The 21,453-nt window shown below is 35.2% G+C and overlaps 1 protein-coding gene across 3 annotated transcripts in view; it reads right to left on the bottom strand.

Annotated features, from left to right (window-relative positions):
- Positions 1–21,453, bottom strand: part of ralgps2 (Ral GEF with PH domain and SH3 binding motif 2) — a 150,570-nt gene that overhangs the window by 78,258 nt on the left and 50,859 nt on the right. For all 3 annotated transcript variants that reach the window (XM_051138901.1, XM_051138903.1, XM_051138902.1), the window contains exons 5-6: positions 21,306–21,356; positions 5,162–5,245 (exon numbers count right to left, since the gene is read on the bottom strand). In XM_051138901.1, coding sequence (XP_050994858.1) covers positions 5,162–5,245; positions 21,306–21,356 — 135 coding nt within the window. The remainder of the gene's footprint in view (positions 1–5,161; positions 5,246–21,305; positions 21,357–21,453) is intronic.

The raw sequence follows: 21,453 nt of genomic DNA, 5'->3' as shown, positions 1-21,453 counted from the left end.
TCAACTACTAAATACTGACTAAACTACTGTACAAAACTATTAAGAGTCAACTACTGAATAATGACTAAACTACTGTACAAAACTATCAATGGTCAACTACTAAATACTGACTAAACTACTGTACAAAACTATTAAGAGTCAACTACTGATTAATGACTAAACTGCTATACAAAACTATTGATGGTCAACTACTGAATAATGACTAAACTACTGTACAAAACTATAAATGGTCAGCTACTAAATAATGACTAAACTACTGTACAAAACTATTGATGGTCAACTACTGAATAGTGACTAAACTACTGTACAAAACTATTAAGAGTTAACTACTGATTAATGACTAAACTACTATACAAAACTATTGATGGTCAACTACTGAATAGTGACTAAACTACTGTACAAAACTATTAAGAGTTAACTACTGATTAATGACTAAACTACTATACAAAACTATTGATGGTCAACTACTGAATAATGACTAAACTACTGTACAAAACTATTAACAGTTAACTACTGAATACTGACTAAACTACTGTAGAAAACTATCAATGGTCAACTACTGAATAGTGACTAAACTACTGTACAAAATATCAATGGTCAACTTCTAAATACGGACTAAACTACTGTACAAAACTATTAAGAGTCAACTACTGAATAATGACTAAATTACTACACAAAACTATTGATGGTCAACTACTAAATAGTGACTAAACTACTGTACAAATCTATAAATGGTCAGCTACTGAATAATGACTAAACTACTGTACAAAACTATCAATGGTCAACTACTAAATACTGACTAAACTACTATACAAAACTATTAAAAGTCAACTACTGATTAATGACTAAACTACTATACAAAACTATTGATGGTCAACTACTGAATAGTGACTAAACTACTGTACAAAACTATAAATGGTCAACTACTAAATACTGACTAAACTACTGTACAAAACTATTAAGAGTCAACTACTGAATAGTGGCTAAACTACTGTACAAAACTATAAATGGTCAACTACTAAATACTGACTAAACTACTGTACAAAACTATTAAGAGTCAACTACTGATTAATGACTAAACTACTATACAAAACTATCAATGGTCAACTACTAAATACTGACTAAACTACTGTACAAAACTATCAATGGTCAACTACTAAATACTGACTAAACTACTGTACAAAACTATTAAGAGTCAACTACTGATTAATGACTAAACTGCTATACAAAACTATTGATGGTCAACTACTGAATAACGACTAAACTACTGTACAAAACTATAAATGGTCAGCTACTAAATAATGACTAAACTACTGTACAAAACTATTAAGATTCAACTACTGATTAATGACTAAACTACTATACAAAACTATTGATGGTCAACTACTGAATAATGACTAAACTACTGTACAAAACTATTAACAGTTAACTACTGAATACTGACTAAACTACTGTAGAAAACTATCAATGGTCAACTTCTAAATACTAACTAAACTACTGTACAAAATCATTAAGGGTCAACTACTGAATAATGACTAAACTACTATGGACCATTTCGCTAGATGTAAACATACTGGTCCCGATACACTTCCTGTTTCTTTTTTTTTTTACTTTACACAAACATCACAAAAAATACAACCAACATAACATTTGACTGGATGAAAATGTTACATTAGCATCTTTAAGATGTATTTGTATATGTGAAATAAAAAAAAAAAAAAACAAAAAAAAAAAAACAGGAAGTGCTTCTGGACCAGTGTTGTTTACATCTAGCAAAATGGTCTATACAAAACTATTGATGGTCAACTACTGAATAGTGATTAAACTACTGTACAAAACTATCAATGGTCAACTACTAAATAAAGACTAAACTACTGTACAAAACTATCAATGGTCAACTACTGAATAGTGACTAAACTACTGTACAAAATATCAATGGTCAACTTCTAAATACGGACTAAACTACTGTACAAAACTATTAAGAGTCAACTACTGAATAATGACTCAACTACTACACAAAACTATTGATGGTCAACTACTAAATAGTGACTAAACTACTAAATACTAACTAAACTACTGTACAAAACTATTAAGAGTCAACTACTGATTAATGACTAAACTACTATACAAAACTAATGATGGTCAACTACTGAATAGTGACTAAACTACTGTACAAAACTATAAATGGTCAACTACTAAATACTGACTAAACTACTGTACAAAACTATAAATGGTCAACTACTAAATACTGACTAAACTACTGTACAAAACTATTAAGAGTCAACTACTGATTAATGACTAAACTGCTATACAAAACTATTGATGGTCAACTACTGAATAATGACTAAACTACTGTACAAAACTATAAATGGTCAGCTACTAAATAATGACTAAACTACTGTACAAAACTATTAAGAGTCAACTACTAAATACTGACTAAACTACTGTACAAAACTATTAAGAGTCAACTACTGATTAATGACTAAACTACTATACAAAACTATTGATGGTCAACTACTGAATAATGACTAAACTACTGTACAAAACTATAAATGGTCAGCTACTAAATAATGACTAAACTACTGTACAAACTATCAATGGTCAACTACTGATTAATGACTAAACTACTATACAAAACTATTGATGTCAACTACTGAATAGTGACTAAACTACTGTACAAAACTATTAAGAGTCAGCTACTGAATAATGACTAAACTACTACACAAAACTATTGATGGTCAACTACTGATTAATGACTAAACTACTATACAAAACTATTGATGTCAACTACTGAATAGTGACTAAACTACTGTACAAAACTATTAAGAGTCAACTACTGATTAATGACTAAACTACTATACAAAACTAATGATGGTCAACTACTGAATAGTGACTAAACTACTGTACAAAACTATAAATGGTCAACTACTAAATACTGACTAAACTACTGTACAAAACTATTAAGAGTCAACTACTGAATAGTGACTAAACTACTGTACAAAACTATAAATGGTCAACTACTAAATACTGACTAAACTACTGTACAAAACTATTAAGAGTCAACTACTGATTAATGACTAAACTGCTATACAAAACTATTGATGGTCAACTACTGAATAATGACTAAACTACTGTACAAAACTATAAATGGTCAGCTACTAAATAATGACTAAACTACTGTACAAAACTATTAAGAGTCAACTACTAAATACTGACTAAACTACTATACAAAACTATTGATGGTCAACTACTGAATAGTGACTAAACTACTGTACAAAACTATCAATGGTCAACTACTAAATACTGACTAAACTACTGTACAAAACTATTAAGAGTCAACTACTGATTAATGATTAAACTACTATACAAAACTACTGATGGTCAACTATCTACTGAATAATGACTAAACAACTGTACTAATGATCAGCCAGCTACTGAATGATCACAAAATTAAATGTTTAGCAAACGACTAACTGATTAGAAAACTACCAATGATCAGCTAATTACTAAAAGATGACAAAAAAAAAACTACTGATGATCAGATAACTATTAAATGACAAAAACTACTAATGATCAGTTAACTATTAAATGATGACAAAACAACTGATGATCAGCAAAAATCTGAAAGATTACTATACTGATGATCAGCTACTGGCTGTTAACTGATGGTCAGTTAACTATTAAATGACAACAAAACTGATGATCATTTTAATTTTTTGGGTGAACTATTCCTTAAAATGATGACCAAACCATCACTTGCATGATAAAAGTATACATAATCAGCTAACAATTGCATGACTGCAAATCTGCAGATGATCAGCTAACTACTGAAATACAAAACTACTGGTTTTACAAAAACACACAGACCCCACTGTATCCTTGAAACACATAAAGACATGTAATTCAACTGTTTGGTGACATTAGGTTCTAATCCTTTTAGAACGTTTTGTTCTCACCATTCCAAGCATCATCCTTCAGAAAGTATGTTTGTGTTGGCAGGCGAGTGCGTGTGGGTTCCTAAACAGCCATTTTATTTGTTTTCAGGATGTATATTGAGTAAAGTTTCCACAGAACACAAATTCCTCACTGATATTCTCATATTTATTACAGAACGCTAGCCATATTATCAGGGGAGAAAAAGTCTGTCTGTGAGGGTCTTAAAGTCTTAAAGTAGAGATTTTGAGGTGCACAAACAACTTCTGCACTGCCTATAAGCTTAATCAACAATCATTCCCTTCTGGTTACACATTGTCAGCTTCTGCCAATTATGAAGCAACAACTGCACACAGAAACTTGTACAGACTCAGAGGGGGCCACATATTTCTTCAAAGGCCAATTGGATCAAGTCAGTGTTTCCCAGCCCTAATGTGCATCCAAAAGCTTTGCTCAGGCCTCAGTGCAGTGATAAGCTCTTCAAACATCCCCATTACCTGCTCACAGTAGAGCCAAAATGTAAACGCAAGTTTAGTTTCCCGCTTGAGTGACTGTGACATACACTCACAGCGTGTTGTGTTAGCATAGAGGCCAAATTCTGTTAACAAGAACGTTGATGGCGACATAATTTTCCAACCTAGCCAATCCAAGGCAATAAAGTCATGAGACTCAGGCCAAAAACATACTCATTCGCAAACATGCTCAGCCAGCACATTACAAGCATGCCAGCCCTTGGGAAGCTGAGCTACTACAGAGGCCTCCACCCCTCGTGACCCGAACATTTACCTGGACCGGCACTTTAATGCTCAATCCCCAACACAAACAACTTGGAAACCTCATTTTCCGCTTTTTAAGATTTTACGTTTTTATTTAAAACAAACCAAATTTGGAATACATGTGGTCACAGAAACAATAAACATGTTTCCTGTTGTAGTAAACTAGCTGACCACACACATATTCAGATATTATTCGGAATAGAAAAGTAATTTTAAAGTAAAATATAAAGCTACTGATTATAATGTTTGAAAATGTAATTATGTTTCTCTAATTTTTCTTTTTTTAATTGAGAAGTATGTGTATAATTATATATCACATTGACTATTTTAACAACATCCCTACGTTTCTGGGTCTTGAATGTGTCAGTTGCATTGCTGTCTATGCAGGGTCAGAAAGCTCTTGGATTTCATCTAAAATATCTTAATTTGTGCAAAAAGTGTCTGTGGTTTACCTGGTTAAAGCGTCTTGTGAAGGCCACAGCATTGGGAGCTGAACTGTGTTTCTCCTTTTTGTTCCAGCCACAACTAGAGAGCTCCTGAAAAACAACAAGAGAACAAAAATAGTTACATTAAAAAAAAAAAAAAAAAAATCACATTCCAGTTGGTTTGGTTTTGAAGAAACTGGACGGAAACAATCAAGTCAACCAAGCGCAGCAGGAGACGGTGAACGGTCTACAATGCCAAAAACAAATCAACTCGGGACATCTAAAATAGGGTGAGCATCTCTCATGGCCAGTGACCCTAGAAAACATCATTAATAGGGCTTCTGACAGCAGACGTTTGAATCTTTCCCAGTTGTCACGCTTTTTACACTCAATTTTGCATCCAAACACTGAAGTCATCTCAGACTCACATCCAAATCGTCCAAAAATTGTGTTGATCCTCTGTCTCTCTCGCATGGCATGACTGATTGACTGAACAAGAACAGAAAAGCTTTTAAAATAATATTTAACAATGTGCATTTGGTAACAACACCATTGAATAAACATCAGTCTGGCATGCTAAATCTCCAAAACACAAACATGAAAACTCCACCTGTTCTGTTGTCAAATAAATGTCTAAGCGCCAACAGTAAAGCCATCGTGACAGTCTAATATACGACATGTCGGCCACGCTTGGAAATTCACATTTGGAAACTCCCGACCATAATTATGCAACCGTGCGTTGAATAATTACGCCAAGTGCTCAGACATTTTCCAGCAGAGAATCAGTTTCAAACAAGCTGTTAGCACCATTAAAACACAAAAACAAACTCCGATACGCATTCAGCCACACAGAGAGATTTAATTCCAGTCAGCTGTCAGTAACGGGAGAAGAGCTGCCTGATTCCATGATGGGACTTCAGGAAAAATCAAATTAACCATCAAACATATTCATCACGATTGTTCATCTGCAATGTACTTAACTTAAACCCGGGACCGACACAACCGCAATCTCTCATGAGGTCACACTAGCAAAGAGTGACTTAATGAGTCAGCAACCTGTGGAGGTAGCAGCTTAGCAACATACACAAACACAGATGTGAGTATGTGAGCCAACACACACAGAGCTAAGTAAGTGTGCTTTCTGCATTGTGTCTCCAGCACCAGCGACCACCAAGACGTGCAAATGAAATCACTTCTGCTGAATCGATTTCTCCATGTGTAGCAAATCTGAGCCCCCAGCATGGAGTTGAGAATCTGCGATGAGGAAAATCACCTACTGAGATTTATTAAAATCAGTCGCTACCCACTCTAAGAACAAAACACTAGGTTAAAGGGAAATTTCCGTTCCTCTTCTGTGATGTAATGCAATTGTGAGACTAAGGTAGAAGTGAAGTGAACAGTGGCTTTATTAATTTTAACTGAATGCTCCAAACGGTTGCAGCTTGAAAAGATGCAGGATGGAAACCCTAAAAAGGATCTCATCAACAAACAACACAGATCTAAAACTTAAATCATATTGTACACTAAAATGTCAAGAGCTGCCTCATAATCTGATTGGCTGGATTTATGAAAACATGAGGAAGATCTTTAGGCACATGTGCATTTTCTACTTTGTTTGAGTTGTACCATTTTACTATTTATTTTATTCCTAAAATGATTAGTCAGACGGTCTTTTCCTGTCTGATGGGGAGTTTTTTGCAAGAAAAAGTTGCAAAGTGGACCTGTTGATAGTGCTCAAAACAAAACACAAAACCAAACCAAGAACACAATACACAAAAGCAAAACAAGATTAAACAATAATCACAACACAAAAACAAAACTCAACACAAACAAAAACAAAGCGAGACATAACACAAAACCAAACCAAAACAAAAACACAAGACATTAAACAAAAACAAAAATAAGACACCAAACTAAAGTAAAACGAGTTAAAACAAAAAGCACAACAAAAACTAAACATAAGACATAAACGAGACAACACACAAAACACACAACAAACAAAAATAACAAAACAAAGAAACAAAAAGCCCCAAAATAAAATTAGACACAAAAACAAGATAAACCAAAAATAAAAATGCAACACACAAAACAAAACACAACACATCAAAAAAAAAAAAAAAAAAAAAACACAACACCAAAGAAAAGTAAAACACAAGATAATACAAAAAGAACGACACACACACACAAAAAAAAAATAATAATAAAAAAATAAAATAACCCAAAACAAAATAAGGCACAAAAAGACAACCCAAAACACTACACACAAAACAAAACACAAGACACCAAACAAAAGCAAAACACAAGATAACAAAAAAAACACAACACAAAAACAAAGCACAAGACATAAACAGGACAAAACAAACATCACATAAAACACACAACAAAAATACCAAAACAAACAAAAAGACCAGCCCCCCAACAAAAAAAAAAAATACAAAACACAAGACAAAAGTAAAACACAAGCACAAGAACAAAAATCACAACACAAAAACAAAACATCAAACAAAATAAAAAAACAAAACAAGACACCAAACAATCAATAAATAGTGTGATAAATGCATTGTTCATTGTTCTTTCATGTTAGTTAACACATTAACTAATGTTAATATACAATAATTTGAATATTTTCCTGGCCATAAACTAGAAAGAAGATAAGCCAACTAAAGCATGAGTGTCCTCAAATACTGTATCTGTCTTATTCTGGCAGTGACAGATTGAATAATGCACAAAGCACTGAACCCAGGGAAACTTATGCAGGAAACAAGGGAAGGAAAAAGGCAAGGAGTTCGAGGGAACAAAAAAAAAAAATCCCTGTGATTCTCAGTTTCATAGATTTCAAGCCTTCAAACAAAAACAGGAGGAAGCCAGATCTGTTCACAGGGAGCATTGTTATCACGCGAAAGTCTTTAAAGCAGTGGGAAGTCAATGGAAAGGGGATCATAGCTGTGTTTTATGTTCCCTTTCTTCCACTTTCTTTCATGTCTCCTGAAAAGGATTTTATTGTCTCTAAAATGCAACATAATTTTAAGATGCAGCAGCATTCATGTATCTACACAAGACGCCCACTAAAACACACCAACTTGTCATGTCAAAAAAAAAAAAAAAAGGACAAAATCAACTGGCAGCTTAATAGCTGTAAAAGATTTAAATGCATATCCATAGACATTTTTCCTGATTTAAACAATAAGGCTGTTGTAACCATTTCAGGAGGTATTTGTGGAAACTGATTAACCAGTTAGGAATCAGGAATGAGATAATGGGAGATGAGCAGTAATGGAGGCGGTGCTTGGCATGGGTGACGATGATTTACTCTATGTCAAACACTGGACTTGGGTTGGATCCCTGATATGACATTAAGTCAATTTACATTAGCTGAACCTTAATGTCATCACCTAGTCTGGAAACATGGAGCTCACCCATCTAACCACAGCTCAAAATCAGACACAAACAGGAGAGCTGGAAATCGAAGAAAGAATTACAGTCAGGGACATGGACGTCTCCAGGCAGTACTATATGCACTCTAAAAATATACATTAGATTTAATACTAATGCTCACACAATGGGTGGGCAGCAACAGAGATTTTCCATCATGGCATTTAATGTCATCATTATGGTAAAATCCAATTTCTTGAGTAACTGTACAGTTGTTGTCAAGTTAATATAATCACAAGAGCCCATCTTAATTGTTCCAAGAGGTTCTCTAACTGTGGGTCACTTATAATTCGCATTAAAGAGCAGTTTGCGACAAAAAAAAGTAATTTTATGTTCCCCAGAAGCAGCATATAGATTCAGGAAGACATAAAGACAAATAAATAATGACAAAATTTACTGTGGAGTGGACAATTTCTTTAAAAAAAAAGTTAACTGATACCACAAATCCTACAAGCTCAAGCCAAATAACTAGTAACTAACTTCGCACATGTGCATGTGTGTTTCAAAGAGGCCCTCATCTGAATATTATAAATCTAAATTTAAGCTGCAAGCAGTGTTGAAAAGGCCCTCACACCTGGGCTCACCACCAACCGGTGGCTTTAGGAAAACAGTGAACGGTTAGTAATATGCATTTAAAGTGATAAATATAGGAGGAATATGTCAAAGTCATTTATATGTGCCAAAATTCCTGCTACCAGCAGGTGGTGCTATGACTATAACTGGATATTGGCATGTAGATGTCTTCAGACCAGTACTCTTACCAAACATGTAAAGTCTAGTGTAGATCGGACATTGCATGTTTAAGTTGGCGTAAAACAAGTCATTTCCTGTTGCCAGCAAGTGGTGCTATGATTATTAAAAAAAAAAAAAAAAAAAACCTTTTAGATGTGTTCAGGTCAGGACTCTTATTGAATGTCTGAAGTTTGGGGCAGATCGGACATTGTATGGCTGAGTTACAACAATTTCCTTTTACATGGCGAAACATCAAAATTTGTCAGTCCGCCACGAACACGCCCTTTAACGAAAATTTAAGTTCTTCAAAATTTAACATCGCAAAGGCCTTTAGATTAGACTGACCAAATATAATGTTGATGTCATTAAATCTCTAGGAGGAGTTTGTTAGAACAAAAAACATGCCACTTCCTGTTGCCAGCAGGTGCCGCTGTGACTATAACTGATTATGAGCATGGGCATGTGTTTAGGACAGGGCTCTTATCAAACATGTGAAGTTTGGGGAAGATCGGATGTAGTATGCCTAAATTATAACAACTTCCTGTTTCATGGCGAAACATCAAAGTTTGTCAGTCCGCCACGGACACACCCTTCAATGAAAACTCAAGATCTTCACAATTTAACATCACAAGGAGGGTTAGATTACACCGACCAAATTTGGTGTTGACTTGATTAAATCTCTAGGAGGAATTTGTTTAAATACAATGCCTGAAATGGCAAAAACGGTACAAAACTTGCAGAAAAAATTCAAAATAACAGACTTCCTGTTGGGTTTCAGACTTCGTACCGTGGGACTTTTTTGTAGGTATTGGTGTGTTACATGTGTCAACCGAATTTCGTACATGTATATGAAACATAGCTCGAAGGGCACTTCGTTGAAATTTTATAGGTGGTGCTATCAAACCATTTTGCCACACCCACTTCTGAAATCCATATTAGATGTCAATTTTCACCACTTTTGGTGTGTGTGCCAAATTTCATAAGTTTTCAAACATGTTTATGCTATTCACTTTGGAGAAGAAGAAGAATCTGAGCAGTTCCAATAGAGTCCTCACACCATCATTGCTTGGGTTCTAAATAGAACAGAAACCTAGAAACTGTGTTCTAATGATTCTCTCTTTGCTGCAAGAGGTTTTGCCTTGTAAAAACAGGGAAAGTGAACATGCCATATGTACCATCCATTAATCTGAACTGCACTATAGAGTCTTGACCAGACGCCATCCCGCCAAGCAAACGCTACTATACCAACAGCACAAATGTGTTCAAAATGGGGGAAGATGAGGACTTATATCTTATATCTAAAAAATATATCTTGGGTCCAAACTCTCTGTTGCGAAATAGAAACACACATTAGTGGGCAATGAACTAAACGGTTGCACCACTTTAGCACGCTATATTTTTGTGCAAATATTCTGTCTCTCACTAACCATTCAAAACAGATGCAGTTGAGTTTCTTCATGGGAACAGATTTGGAGAAATTTAGCATTACATCACTTGATCTACAATGGATCCTCTGCAGCGGATGGGTGCCGTCAGAGTCTAAACAGGTGATTAAAACATTACAAAAATAATCCACATGACTCCAGTTCATTAGTTAGCATCTTGTGAAGTGAAAATGTTTGTAAGAAACAAATCCATCATAGCATTTTTTTTTAATTAAGGTCTAAACATGAGTAAATAGTGCATAATAATTCTTCTTCCAGTGAAAAAGTCCATTCCCTGTTGTCCTCTCACATCAAAAACTTACCAACATATTTGTTTGTTTTGGACCAGTTTTGCTTGTAAACGGTGCTTGAATTGTGCATATTTCTCTTGTATTTCGGATGAGAAAGTGGAGAAAGAAATATTATAGATAAGGACTCATATTTTATTTAGCCGAAGCTAAGTTTGAAGTTTAAAAAAAGTATTGACAGATTTGTTTCTCACAAACACGCAGCTTTTTGCTTCGCAAGACATGAAGTCGTGTGTATTACTTGCGAATTATTGTGATGCTTTTATCAGCTGTTTGAACTCTCAGTTTGACGGCACCCATTCACTGCAGAGGATACATTGGTGAGCAACTGACGTAATGCTAAATTTCTCCAAATCTGTTCCCATGAAGAAACAAATTCATTTACATCTCGAATGTCCTGAACGTAAGTACATTTATCAAAATTTCTAAGCAAGTTAGCTTTTTATGAAAAAAAAAGTAATGAATATAAACTTAAACAATAAATTCATAAATTTTAATTGTAGTGAACTGGTCCTTAAAACTACAGACACAGTGCACATAAAAAAAGTGCTGTTGCAGAAATGTATACGACAGTTTCATATCGCAGACAAGTATTCATTTCTTGTAATGTAAAAACCTTATGGTTTTCAGGATCGCTGGGTCCTTGACCATGTTTTTTGCATTTCCTGTATAGCAGAACATGAAGACAGAGTGCTGGTTTTCGGATAATCTCTCATGTTATGGATCACATCCACGTGTTGGGCTGACTGCCATGTGATCTGTGCAGCTAACGGGCTTGTGTGTGTCTGCAGTGGTCTTTTCTGAGACCCTAACAGCATTCTTCACGATAGTACGTATGCAGCATGTTGCTCCGTCCCAGCCAAAACCAGCTAGACTGAACGATAATGTGCGTCATAGCCATGAAGGCCAGAGAAACCCACTGGTTCCTATTTTAATGCTTACAGATGCATTACAATGCAACTAACAAGGACGATTTTGCAATTGAACATACATGTGCACAGTTCCTGTGGCTCTGTGCAAGCAAATTGATTAAAGATGCTGATCTATTATCCTTTAAACCCAATGAAAGCATCTCCTGAGGCAATCCTGCAAAAGGAAACCACAGGTTATCAAGGGCTAATTAAAATCAGCATGCCCACCACATAAAAGTTAAAGGGATAGTTCATTTAAAAATAAAAATTCTGTCATCAGTTACTCATCCTCATGTTGTTTCAAACCCGTAAGATCTTCGTTCATCTACGGAAAATTTCATCTTGATGAAATCGGAGAGCTTTCTGAGCATGCGTTCATGCATCATGAACGTGAATGTCCATCAAAGACTGACACAGAAGAGAAAAAAATTGTTGAACAAAGTCATTGTTTTTGTTTTCTTTGCTCACAAATAGCTTCAAAACATTACAGTTGAACCACTGATTTCACATAGACTATTTTAACAATATCTTCTGGGCCTTGATCGTGGTAGTTGCGTTGCTGTCTATGCAGGGTCAAGAAATTATCTTATTTTGTGTTCCAAAGATGAACAAAGGTCTTACAGGTCTGGAACGACATGAGGGTGAGTAATTAATGAGAGAATTTTCATTTTTGAGTGTACTATCCCTTTAAGATTTTGAAGATTTTTATTGTATTTTATTTTTGTTTTAATTATATTTTTTTATATACATCTAAATTTTTTTACTATCTTGGTCAATTACAGCTTGTTTCCCAACAGTGCTGTTATTGTTGTTTTCAGAAACTGAAAGCTGAAATGAAATACAAATACTTTAAATTACAAATACTGGTATAACTACTAAAGACTACTTAATATTGCAAATACTAAAAAATAAAAATGACTACAGCACGCAAAACAGCGATTACCAGGATTCAAGTCCATAAGGCATTTAAGAACATAAGAAAAAGACATTACATATTATTTAGCAAGGCTGTACCCACCTAAATCAATGATTTAAAAAAAGCATTTTTGACAAATCCGGGTAATTTACCATAGAAATATGATGTTTTTTCATTGTTTATAACTGTTATACCCTTAAAACTTTGCATGCTTGTTTAGAATCACCTGTTGCATGTGTTTAGCCGGTTTCGTGAAGTTTTGAGCTTTCGTTTAGGCTTTATTGGCTTTTGGGTACATTTGGACAGGCCCCTTTTTTAAACGACCCCGTTATAGCTTCCCAAAAGGTAAATTTTAACTTTTTTTTGATAATTATTGGCCTAGAGAGTCCAGAGAATTGTACTGCAGTGTTTTTTTTTTTTTTTCTTTTCACAGATTGAGTGAAAAACCTAGGACTAGTTCGCAAAAGTAGGTTTTTTACATCCTCTCAATAATTTAAGAAACGATTTGATTGACAGCAGTGGTTCTAGAGACAAAGTTGTCCGGAATGAGTTGTTCTATCGTATGAGGGTAATATTGTGCGTATATTCGAGAAACCGTGCAACATACGTTGTCAATCACGTTATTGAAAAATGCGATATCGCCCCCCCCAGTGTTCGATTTCTTTCAAATTTCTCTCAGACCTTTGGGGCTGCGGGTCGAACAGGCCCACCGAGTTTTGTTCCAATTGGCCCCCATTAACCTTGTCTAACAGGTGCTCAAAATCTGTCAGCCAATGGCGGCTATGTTTTTTGAGATACGCAAAATCCCTTGTAGACACTTGTGGCACTTTGGACCAAGGCCATGCACACCAATTTTCATGTTAATAGGACAAACAGTTGTGCAGTTATAGCAATTTTTGGTTCTGATCAGGCGGAAAATATAGGAATAGTTCACACAAGTAGTTTTTTTAAAAAAAGTGAAATACCCAAAAATTTAGCCAGATCACGATCGAATCTTAGGCATGCATTTTGTCTGGCATAAGCCAAGGATTCCGATGACATCAGACACAGGAGTTACGAACAATTTTGTACTTTTGCTCGCTGTAGCGTCCCCATGAGGCTGATTGGAGTGAACCTTAGTCACGTTTTAGGTGGTGTGAGTACTAACATCCCTCCAAGTTTCAAGTCTCTATGGCTTACGGTTTGGTCTGCACAATCAGTTTTATGTGGGGATCACTAATCGAGACCATTCTAACAATTACAATAGGGTTTCAGCACTACACGCTTGAACCCCTAAAAATTTTATAAAATTAATATAAAAAATTAGAGCTTTGGTCACTATCCTTTTATTAAATGGAAAAGAGCAGCCTGTGCATTCTTAAAAATATCTACTTTTTTCACAAAAGACAAAAAAAAACAGTTTTGCATTTCTTCTAAAAAAAAAAAAAAAAAAAAAAATATATATATATATATATATATATATATATATATATATATATATATATATATATATATATATATATATATATATTTTCCTTCTTTTTTTGTTCTTCTAGGCAAATTTCTCAGTTTTACGCACACAGTGAGGCAGCCAAGTGACCTTCAGATTGAAGATGTTACTGAATAACAAAGAAGCACTTCTGTTTCTTTATCGCTTGCTCTCTCACACACATATTTCACTTCAGTTCAGCAAAGCACAAATCACCAAAATCCCTCCTGCTTCCAGAGCCTCAATGACAATTAACCTCCACTGCAAGGAAACACACTCAATGTCACAATAACACACACAAACACACAATAGAAAACACAATGAACTGCAGTTGACCCAGGCAAAAAAAACAAAAAAACAAAAAAAACATCAGGCTTCTGTTACGATGTGTTTAACTACCTCTACTGAAACAAGAGCTGCTTTAATGGAGCTACTTCATCAAAAATCTTTTGCAACATCTGCAGAGTTTATAAAAACTGTCATTAATTAGAGCAAACCAATAATTACATAGAAAAAAACAGGCAGGACTGCCAGTTCACTGATATCATTGTATAATTCCACTCAAATCAAACAAACCCCTCCATTCTACCCAGGGCACTGTGGGTCAGAGCGTGCTTATAAGCGACTGTAAAAAAAGGTAATGGGGTGGTACAGAGAACAGGCCGGAGATGTTTGCATGCATGTAGGTTGGAAAAAGTTACGTAACTTTACACATCACTTCATGAAGTTTTAGTGTTTTAATGCACGTACAAAAACCTCTGGTCTGCATTACAGCCGTGAACACGATCATACTGCATATGGACGGGTCTGCCTGTACACTCAATCTGAACCTTATTAGTATGAACAGTCACAGTAGGCACAATTTTGACTACAGGCATAAAGTTTGATTTTTAGAGGATGGAAAACTTTAAATCAGATATAACAATAAAAGCAACATACATACGTAATTAAAAAGTACTAAAAAAGACTAACATTTTGGTGTGGTATATTACACTGACCCTTGTAATTTCTACACTGTATTAATAAAACTAAATGAGAACTACAAATTTAATTTCATACATGTAACAAATTAACTGAGCGAGATGAGTAACTTACTGTATATTTACTAGGGATGCACCAAATATTCGGCCACCAAAAAATTTTCGGCCGAAAATGGCCCAAAAGTGCATTTTCGGTTTTCGGCCGAAAGATTTTTATCACCGAAACAACACGGCCGAAACAGTATGTAGTGATGACGCAAACAGAAACTGCGGCCTGCACGTGCTTGTCTGAAGCAACATGTCTGCGGTGAGAGGTTGAGATGGACCACGGAATGAAAACAATGAAAGTTACACTCTTAGGTTACTAGGGCTGCATCCGAAAGCCTAGTCAGCTGACTTACTGCCTCGCTGCCTTATGAAGCAGTGACTTCGAAGGCTGCGAAGGCAACTCTAGAAACAGTTTCGGACAGACTTCAGAGGCAGCAGAACGTGACGCCGTTGCTAGGTTACCTAACGGTTAAGTTGTAGATTTTCTAGAAAAACGATCTTATATAGTTATATATAAATGCTTTAATAATACATAAACAAATAATAATAATAATAATAATAAACACAAATGTCAGGCAGACGACAAGCTCAACCTCAACGATTTATTCTTTGAAACTTTAATATTAATTTATGCAATTGCAGTGCCTTGATTTTAGTAAGGTTAGTACACAGTCATAGCCACAAATCCAGTGGTACTAATAATTGGCATAATTTCTTTCGGAGTTTCGGTTTTCGGTTTTCGGCCTTGGTTTCCTCTTTTTTGGTTTTCGGTTTCGGCCAAGAATTTTCATTTCGGTGCATCCCTAATACTTACTTGTAATATTTAAAGGTTTTAAATATTTAAATGAACGCAGAAGTGTAATAGACATTCGCTATCAGGTTTATGTGCAGTTTTGTATGTAAGAAACCCAGGAAAACGGATGAATGGATGAAACAAAACATGAAGCTAATAAACCCAGGAACTGCGACAGAATATGATTTGTATGTGATCTTAATGAGATTATTTATTATCATTTTCATAACAATACACGGTTTTTACATGTGAAATGATAAGCAGATGTAGCAATTAGCTTTATATAAAAGACTACAAATAACATATTTCAGCAAGTTATTACAGACACTCAATGATGGTTTAAAAAATGAGGATGGAACCACGGTGGAATCCAGTCATAAAATAAAGCAATAAGCCCCAAGTTGTTAGGCAAAGCTTAACACCCCTTAGCTGTTATAAATTCACTGTAAACCACGACTTCACAGGGCTTATTGCTTTTATAAAACGGTTATTCCATATATGTAAGAAGGTTTTACAAAATAAAACAGACTAAATAAAGTGTAATGATATTAGTAAAAACATTCTTCAAAGACTATAGAATACCCAAGACATGTCACTCGTATAGTTTTGAATGGGGAAAGATGTAACACTCATTATGGCCGTGAAGCCCCGCCTTTGAAACAAATAAGCCAATCACTAATCGGTAAAGACAGCGCGTCACTGCAGCTGCCGCTGGATGTCACGGTTGCTATAGAAACAATAAGCGTTCTGAGACGTGCGCTTAGGACTACGCATGTGCACTGGCTGGTCTAGCCTGAAAACATTTTTGTAACGAAAAAGAAACAACGTTAATGATACAGTTGTTGTCAGACTTCATTGGTGACTTCAAATATGAAGTTTAATCGTAAGCTTGGCCAACAGTTTTGGAGAATTGGATGTTTCCCTATTCAAGGAGCTGCTCTTGCCTGCCCAAGGGGCATTTCAAAGATGACCGCCGAGTCAAATGACTTGTCTTAAAGTGACTGTTGTTATTCTTCCGACAAACAATGGCTGCATCCGAAAGCATTCCAAGGCAGGAAGGCATTAAGGAACGTCCGAATCCAAATTATGCTTCACTTCCTGTCTCCGGAGGTACCTTCTTTTGATCGAATTTTGAAGGCAACATAGATGCATTCTCGCTGCCATCGATTTCCCACAATACTGTGTGTGTGCATCATATAGGTTATATAAATAAAGATATTCTGGTGAAATTAAACTTGTTACTTTATATAATAGATGAGATCATGACCATGATATACCTTATGAATAGTAATAGTGTAAAAAGCATTATAAATAATATAGTATTTTACAGAAATGTTTAAAGGGTTCAAAAGAGTAGTAAATAACAATGCTTTTATTTTTTAAGCAAAAAAATGTCATTCTCTGCCGTCTTTTCTGATGCACAGACCTTCAATGACAATGAAATTGAGGTCTTTCTGTATTATTAAATTTTTTTATACGTAACTGTTTAAGATCGTTTTTCTACAAAATGTACAACTTAACCATTAGGTAACCTAGCAACGACTGCACGTTACACTGCCTCTGAAGTCTGTCCAAAACTGTTTCTAGAGGTGCCTTTGCAGCCTTCAAAGTCACTGCCTGATAAGGCAGCAAGTCAGCTGACTAGGCTTTCAGACACAGCCAACGTAGTTCCTCAGAAACGGTTGTGGTTGCAACAAAGCTTTTGCCAAGCAACACACAAATGTAAACAAAGGTGTGTATTTGCAAAGACTGTAGAAAAAGAGACTTAAAGGGACATTGGTGTTTGTAAAATAATTTACAACAGCTCTGAATACGGCTCAAACAATCAGAATCAAGGACAGGAACTATCCGTTTTCTAAATGGAATTTACTGTATAACACGGAATGTCATGGAATTTGCCAAATTTTGGATGAATAAATCAAAAGTAGCTCAGTACAATTAAATTAAAACACGATAGAGACTAATGTCTGTGAATATTAAGCTGCAAAAATGGTTTAACTTGAAAAAATTGTGACAGAAACATATTTCTTAATGTAATGGCAGTACTTCTACTACTACTAAAATTATTATTTAAACATTATTTTTTAAGGAATATTTACCAGAATTTATTTACCAGAAAAATGTAAATACAGTATTTTTGAACAAATAAGTAAATAAATAAATATAAATAAAATATTAAATCAATTATTTAGATATGCTATTGATTATTAAAATGTAATAAAACCATTAAAACTGAATTCAGAAAATGAATGGGAAACAAAAAAATTGGTAAAAAATAAAACAGAATTTGAGGGGAAAAAACTAAAATGCATTTTATAGGGCCTTTTTAAAAGAGAATACATTTTTTTGTTACAATTTTGTTATCTTGTAAAAAATTGTTCAGTTGTTTAAGTTTCCTGATTTTGATTAATGAAACATGTTATTGTTTTATTTTTATTTAAGCATTAAAAAAAAAAAAAAAAGCAAGCATACTGCATGCTTATTGGCTCACGAGATTGACAAGATTAATCCCTTAGATATCGAAATTTGATAACGACAACACATTTTTTGATACTCGATGGTATAAGGCAAGTAGGTCAGTGCCTAAAAACTATCGAACTCAATAGCCAGCCTTACACAAGGTCACATAATACTGATATTTTAATCAAAAAAATAGTTTAGAGCAAACACTACAGAAATACAAAGATGATTCACTTGTATGCTTATGAATGGGAGAAATTGCAATACGCATTTGGCTGAATAGTCGCACCTTCTAAATGAAAGAAAATAGTATTGTCCTAAATAGTACTGGAAAATAAAATGACTATGTCCCAAATTGTAGTATGTTGAAAAGAGTATGCCAAAGATTCCCGGACGGTCTACTACTTCTGGTAGAAATTCAAAGTGCAGATATGTGCAGATACAAATTCAGCGAGCCGTTTTTGAGATTTCAGGATTGCCCCAATCATTTAGATAAACTTGGTATTTTATGAGCTGCCTGGAGGGATTGCAAATATGGCTGCCGAGTGAACAGACTTTCCTAAAAGGGACTTTATTTATCATTACCACTAATTAGCCATTACCAAATTTAAATAATTGCATAGTTAATGCAGGCCAATTTCCTGCAATTTCAAACACTCACTGCCATAATGTAGTGAGTTTGGAGCAATACCATGGTACTAGTCTCATGAATTGCCACGTTTTGATGCTATGCTCAGCTAATTAAACCTAACCATCCACTCTATCTTTTCTCCTAGCACAACACAAACTTTACAATGTGTAATCTCAGAAACATCAGTGCATGATAAAGCAGTAGTCTGACATGCACATTCATATTACGTCAGCCTCTGCCTTCTACTCTCATGTTACACAACGACGCAAATGGATGTACTGCCAGATTCAAAGAAAGCGCAAATAATCCTTCCACAAATCCCCTCCACAGAATACTAAAACCGCCAACAACCAGATACACACAAAACGAGACACAAATCCAAATGTGATCCAGAAAATCTAGAAAGAACCATCATCTATACACACAATTTGTCGACTGATATGCATGTCGGCTAAACCGCCTCGCTAAATCAATCCCAGACATTTAGAAAATCAGAGAGAACCGGTTTGAGAGAACCAGATCCTCATCTTTTCAAAGAGGCGACCTGCAATTTCACCCTCTCCTCTCCAAGCAAGCATCCAAAAACTGCTGCCAAGACAATCAAAGCCAAACAACACCACTGCATAATCAATCAAACCGCTCCACGACAGAAAACAGTAAACCTAATTGCACAAATTACCGTAATTACCATAAATAATGATGAAGAGAAACTCAATTATTTCCCACAAACGCATTAAGACAAATCGTACAACATTTAGTTGCTCCTCAGTCGTCATGATTTTGTCTCTAACAGCCAGAAAAAAGCCTCAAACGCTACATTAGTATTCAATGTGTGGTAGCCTCATCAAATGCGGTATAAATCACAGTCTGTGTGGCTGAAAGCCCAACCTTACAGACGGTAGATAAAACATGCCTGCGCTAATAAATCGTTCAAAGAGGAGAAAGAAAGAAAGGGAGGATAACATGGAAGGCAGTGAACGGAGATCAATGCCCAGATGTCAATAAGTGAAATGACCACAGTTATTTATTTGGTACTCCATATAGCTCTGGGTTTCTTCTACAGACGTCCCGCCTCGAAGGTTTGTTTCCCCCCCCTCCATGTGTCATCACATGTAATATTCTTCACATTTAAAGGGATAGCTTATCCAAAAATAAATTCTGTCATCATTTACGCACCCTCATATTGTTCAAAACCTGTATGAATTTCTTTCTTTAGCAGAACACAAAGGAAGATATTTTGTAGAATGCTGATGATTAAAGCCGTTTGGTCCCCTTTATTGTTATGGGAACAAAACAAAACGAAAAACACAAAACAAGGCAAAACAAAAGAAAAAAGAAAAAAGAAAAAAAAAACAAAAAACAGAAAGATATTTTTCAGAGTGTCTTTTTTATGTTCCACAGACGACAGGTTTGATGAATGATGACAGAATTTTTATTTTGGGGTAAATTATCCATTTATCCACTAAGGCAAACATATCTAAAAACAAAATTCTTATGAATTTTGATGTGTTTGTGGCAGATGCCTTTTTTTTGAGAGATGGAGGCTGACTCATCTTGAGTATAATGCCGCTAGCGAAATAATGCTTCTCCTGAAATGAAAGGTGCTGTTAGTCACAAATATTTAAATAATATAAAAGCAGCTAAATAATCCCTGTGTCAAAAGAAAAAATATATATTTCAGTGCAGTACTTTATCTGGTGAGCATGTGGGTGTATTAAAGTTTATACTCCATCTCAGTCTAAAGGAAGTGGTGGGTAAAGAGCCTTAAGAACAGAAACTTTTTATTGTGCTCTTACTGCCCTCTGCTGGTAAACCACACATAAACCAGGTCCAAAAATCACAGGCTATTTTATTATTAGTGGCTGGTTTTATTGAACTTGTCCAAATTTAACACACTGTATATGGCTCACAGCGAGAGTAAGACACTTCAGACTGTGACAGCCCTGTGAGTCACAGTAATCACACAAAACAATGGCTTTTAGCCATTTCAGCTAGCTTAACCAAGGAAACATTTGCACGCATGCAAATTAACAAGTCAGTACAGTGCTCTAACGAACAATAGACTTACCTCAGGTTGGATGGCTTTGAACACTGGAGCATCCATGAGAGTGATCTGACCCTGCAGGACAACACAGAAGACGGATCAGCACACAAAACATTACATGTGTCACATACTGTATAACGGAAGACAGTGTTGGCACCCAAAAATTTCCTGA

The sequence above is a fragment of the Labeo rohita genome, chromosome 20, assembly GCF_022985175.1.
Source record: "Labeo rohita strain BAU-BD-2019 chromosome 20, IGBB_LRoh.1.0, whole genome shotgun sequence".
Taxonomy (NCBI): Eukaryota; Metazoa; Chordata; class Actinopteri; order Cypriniformes; family Cyprinidae; genus Labeo; species Labeo rohita.
The sequence above is the reverse complement of the archived record's forward strand: the minus strand, read 5'-3'. Positions and strand labels throughout refer to the sequence as shown.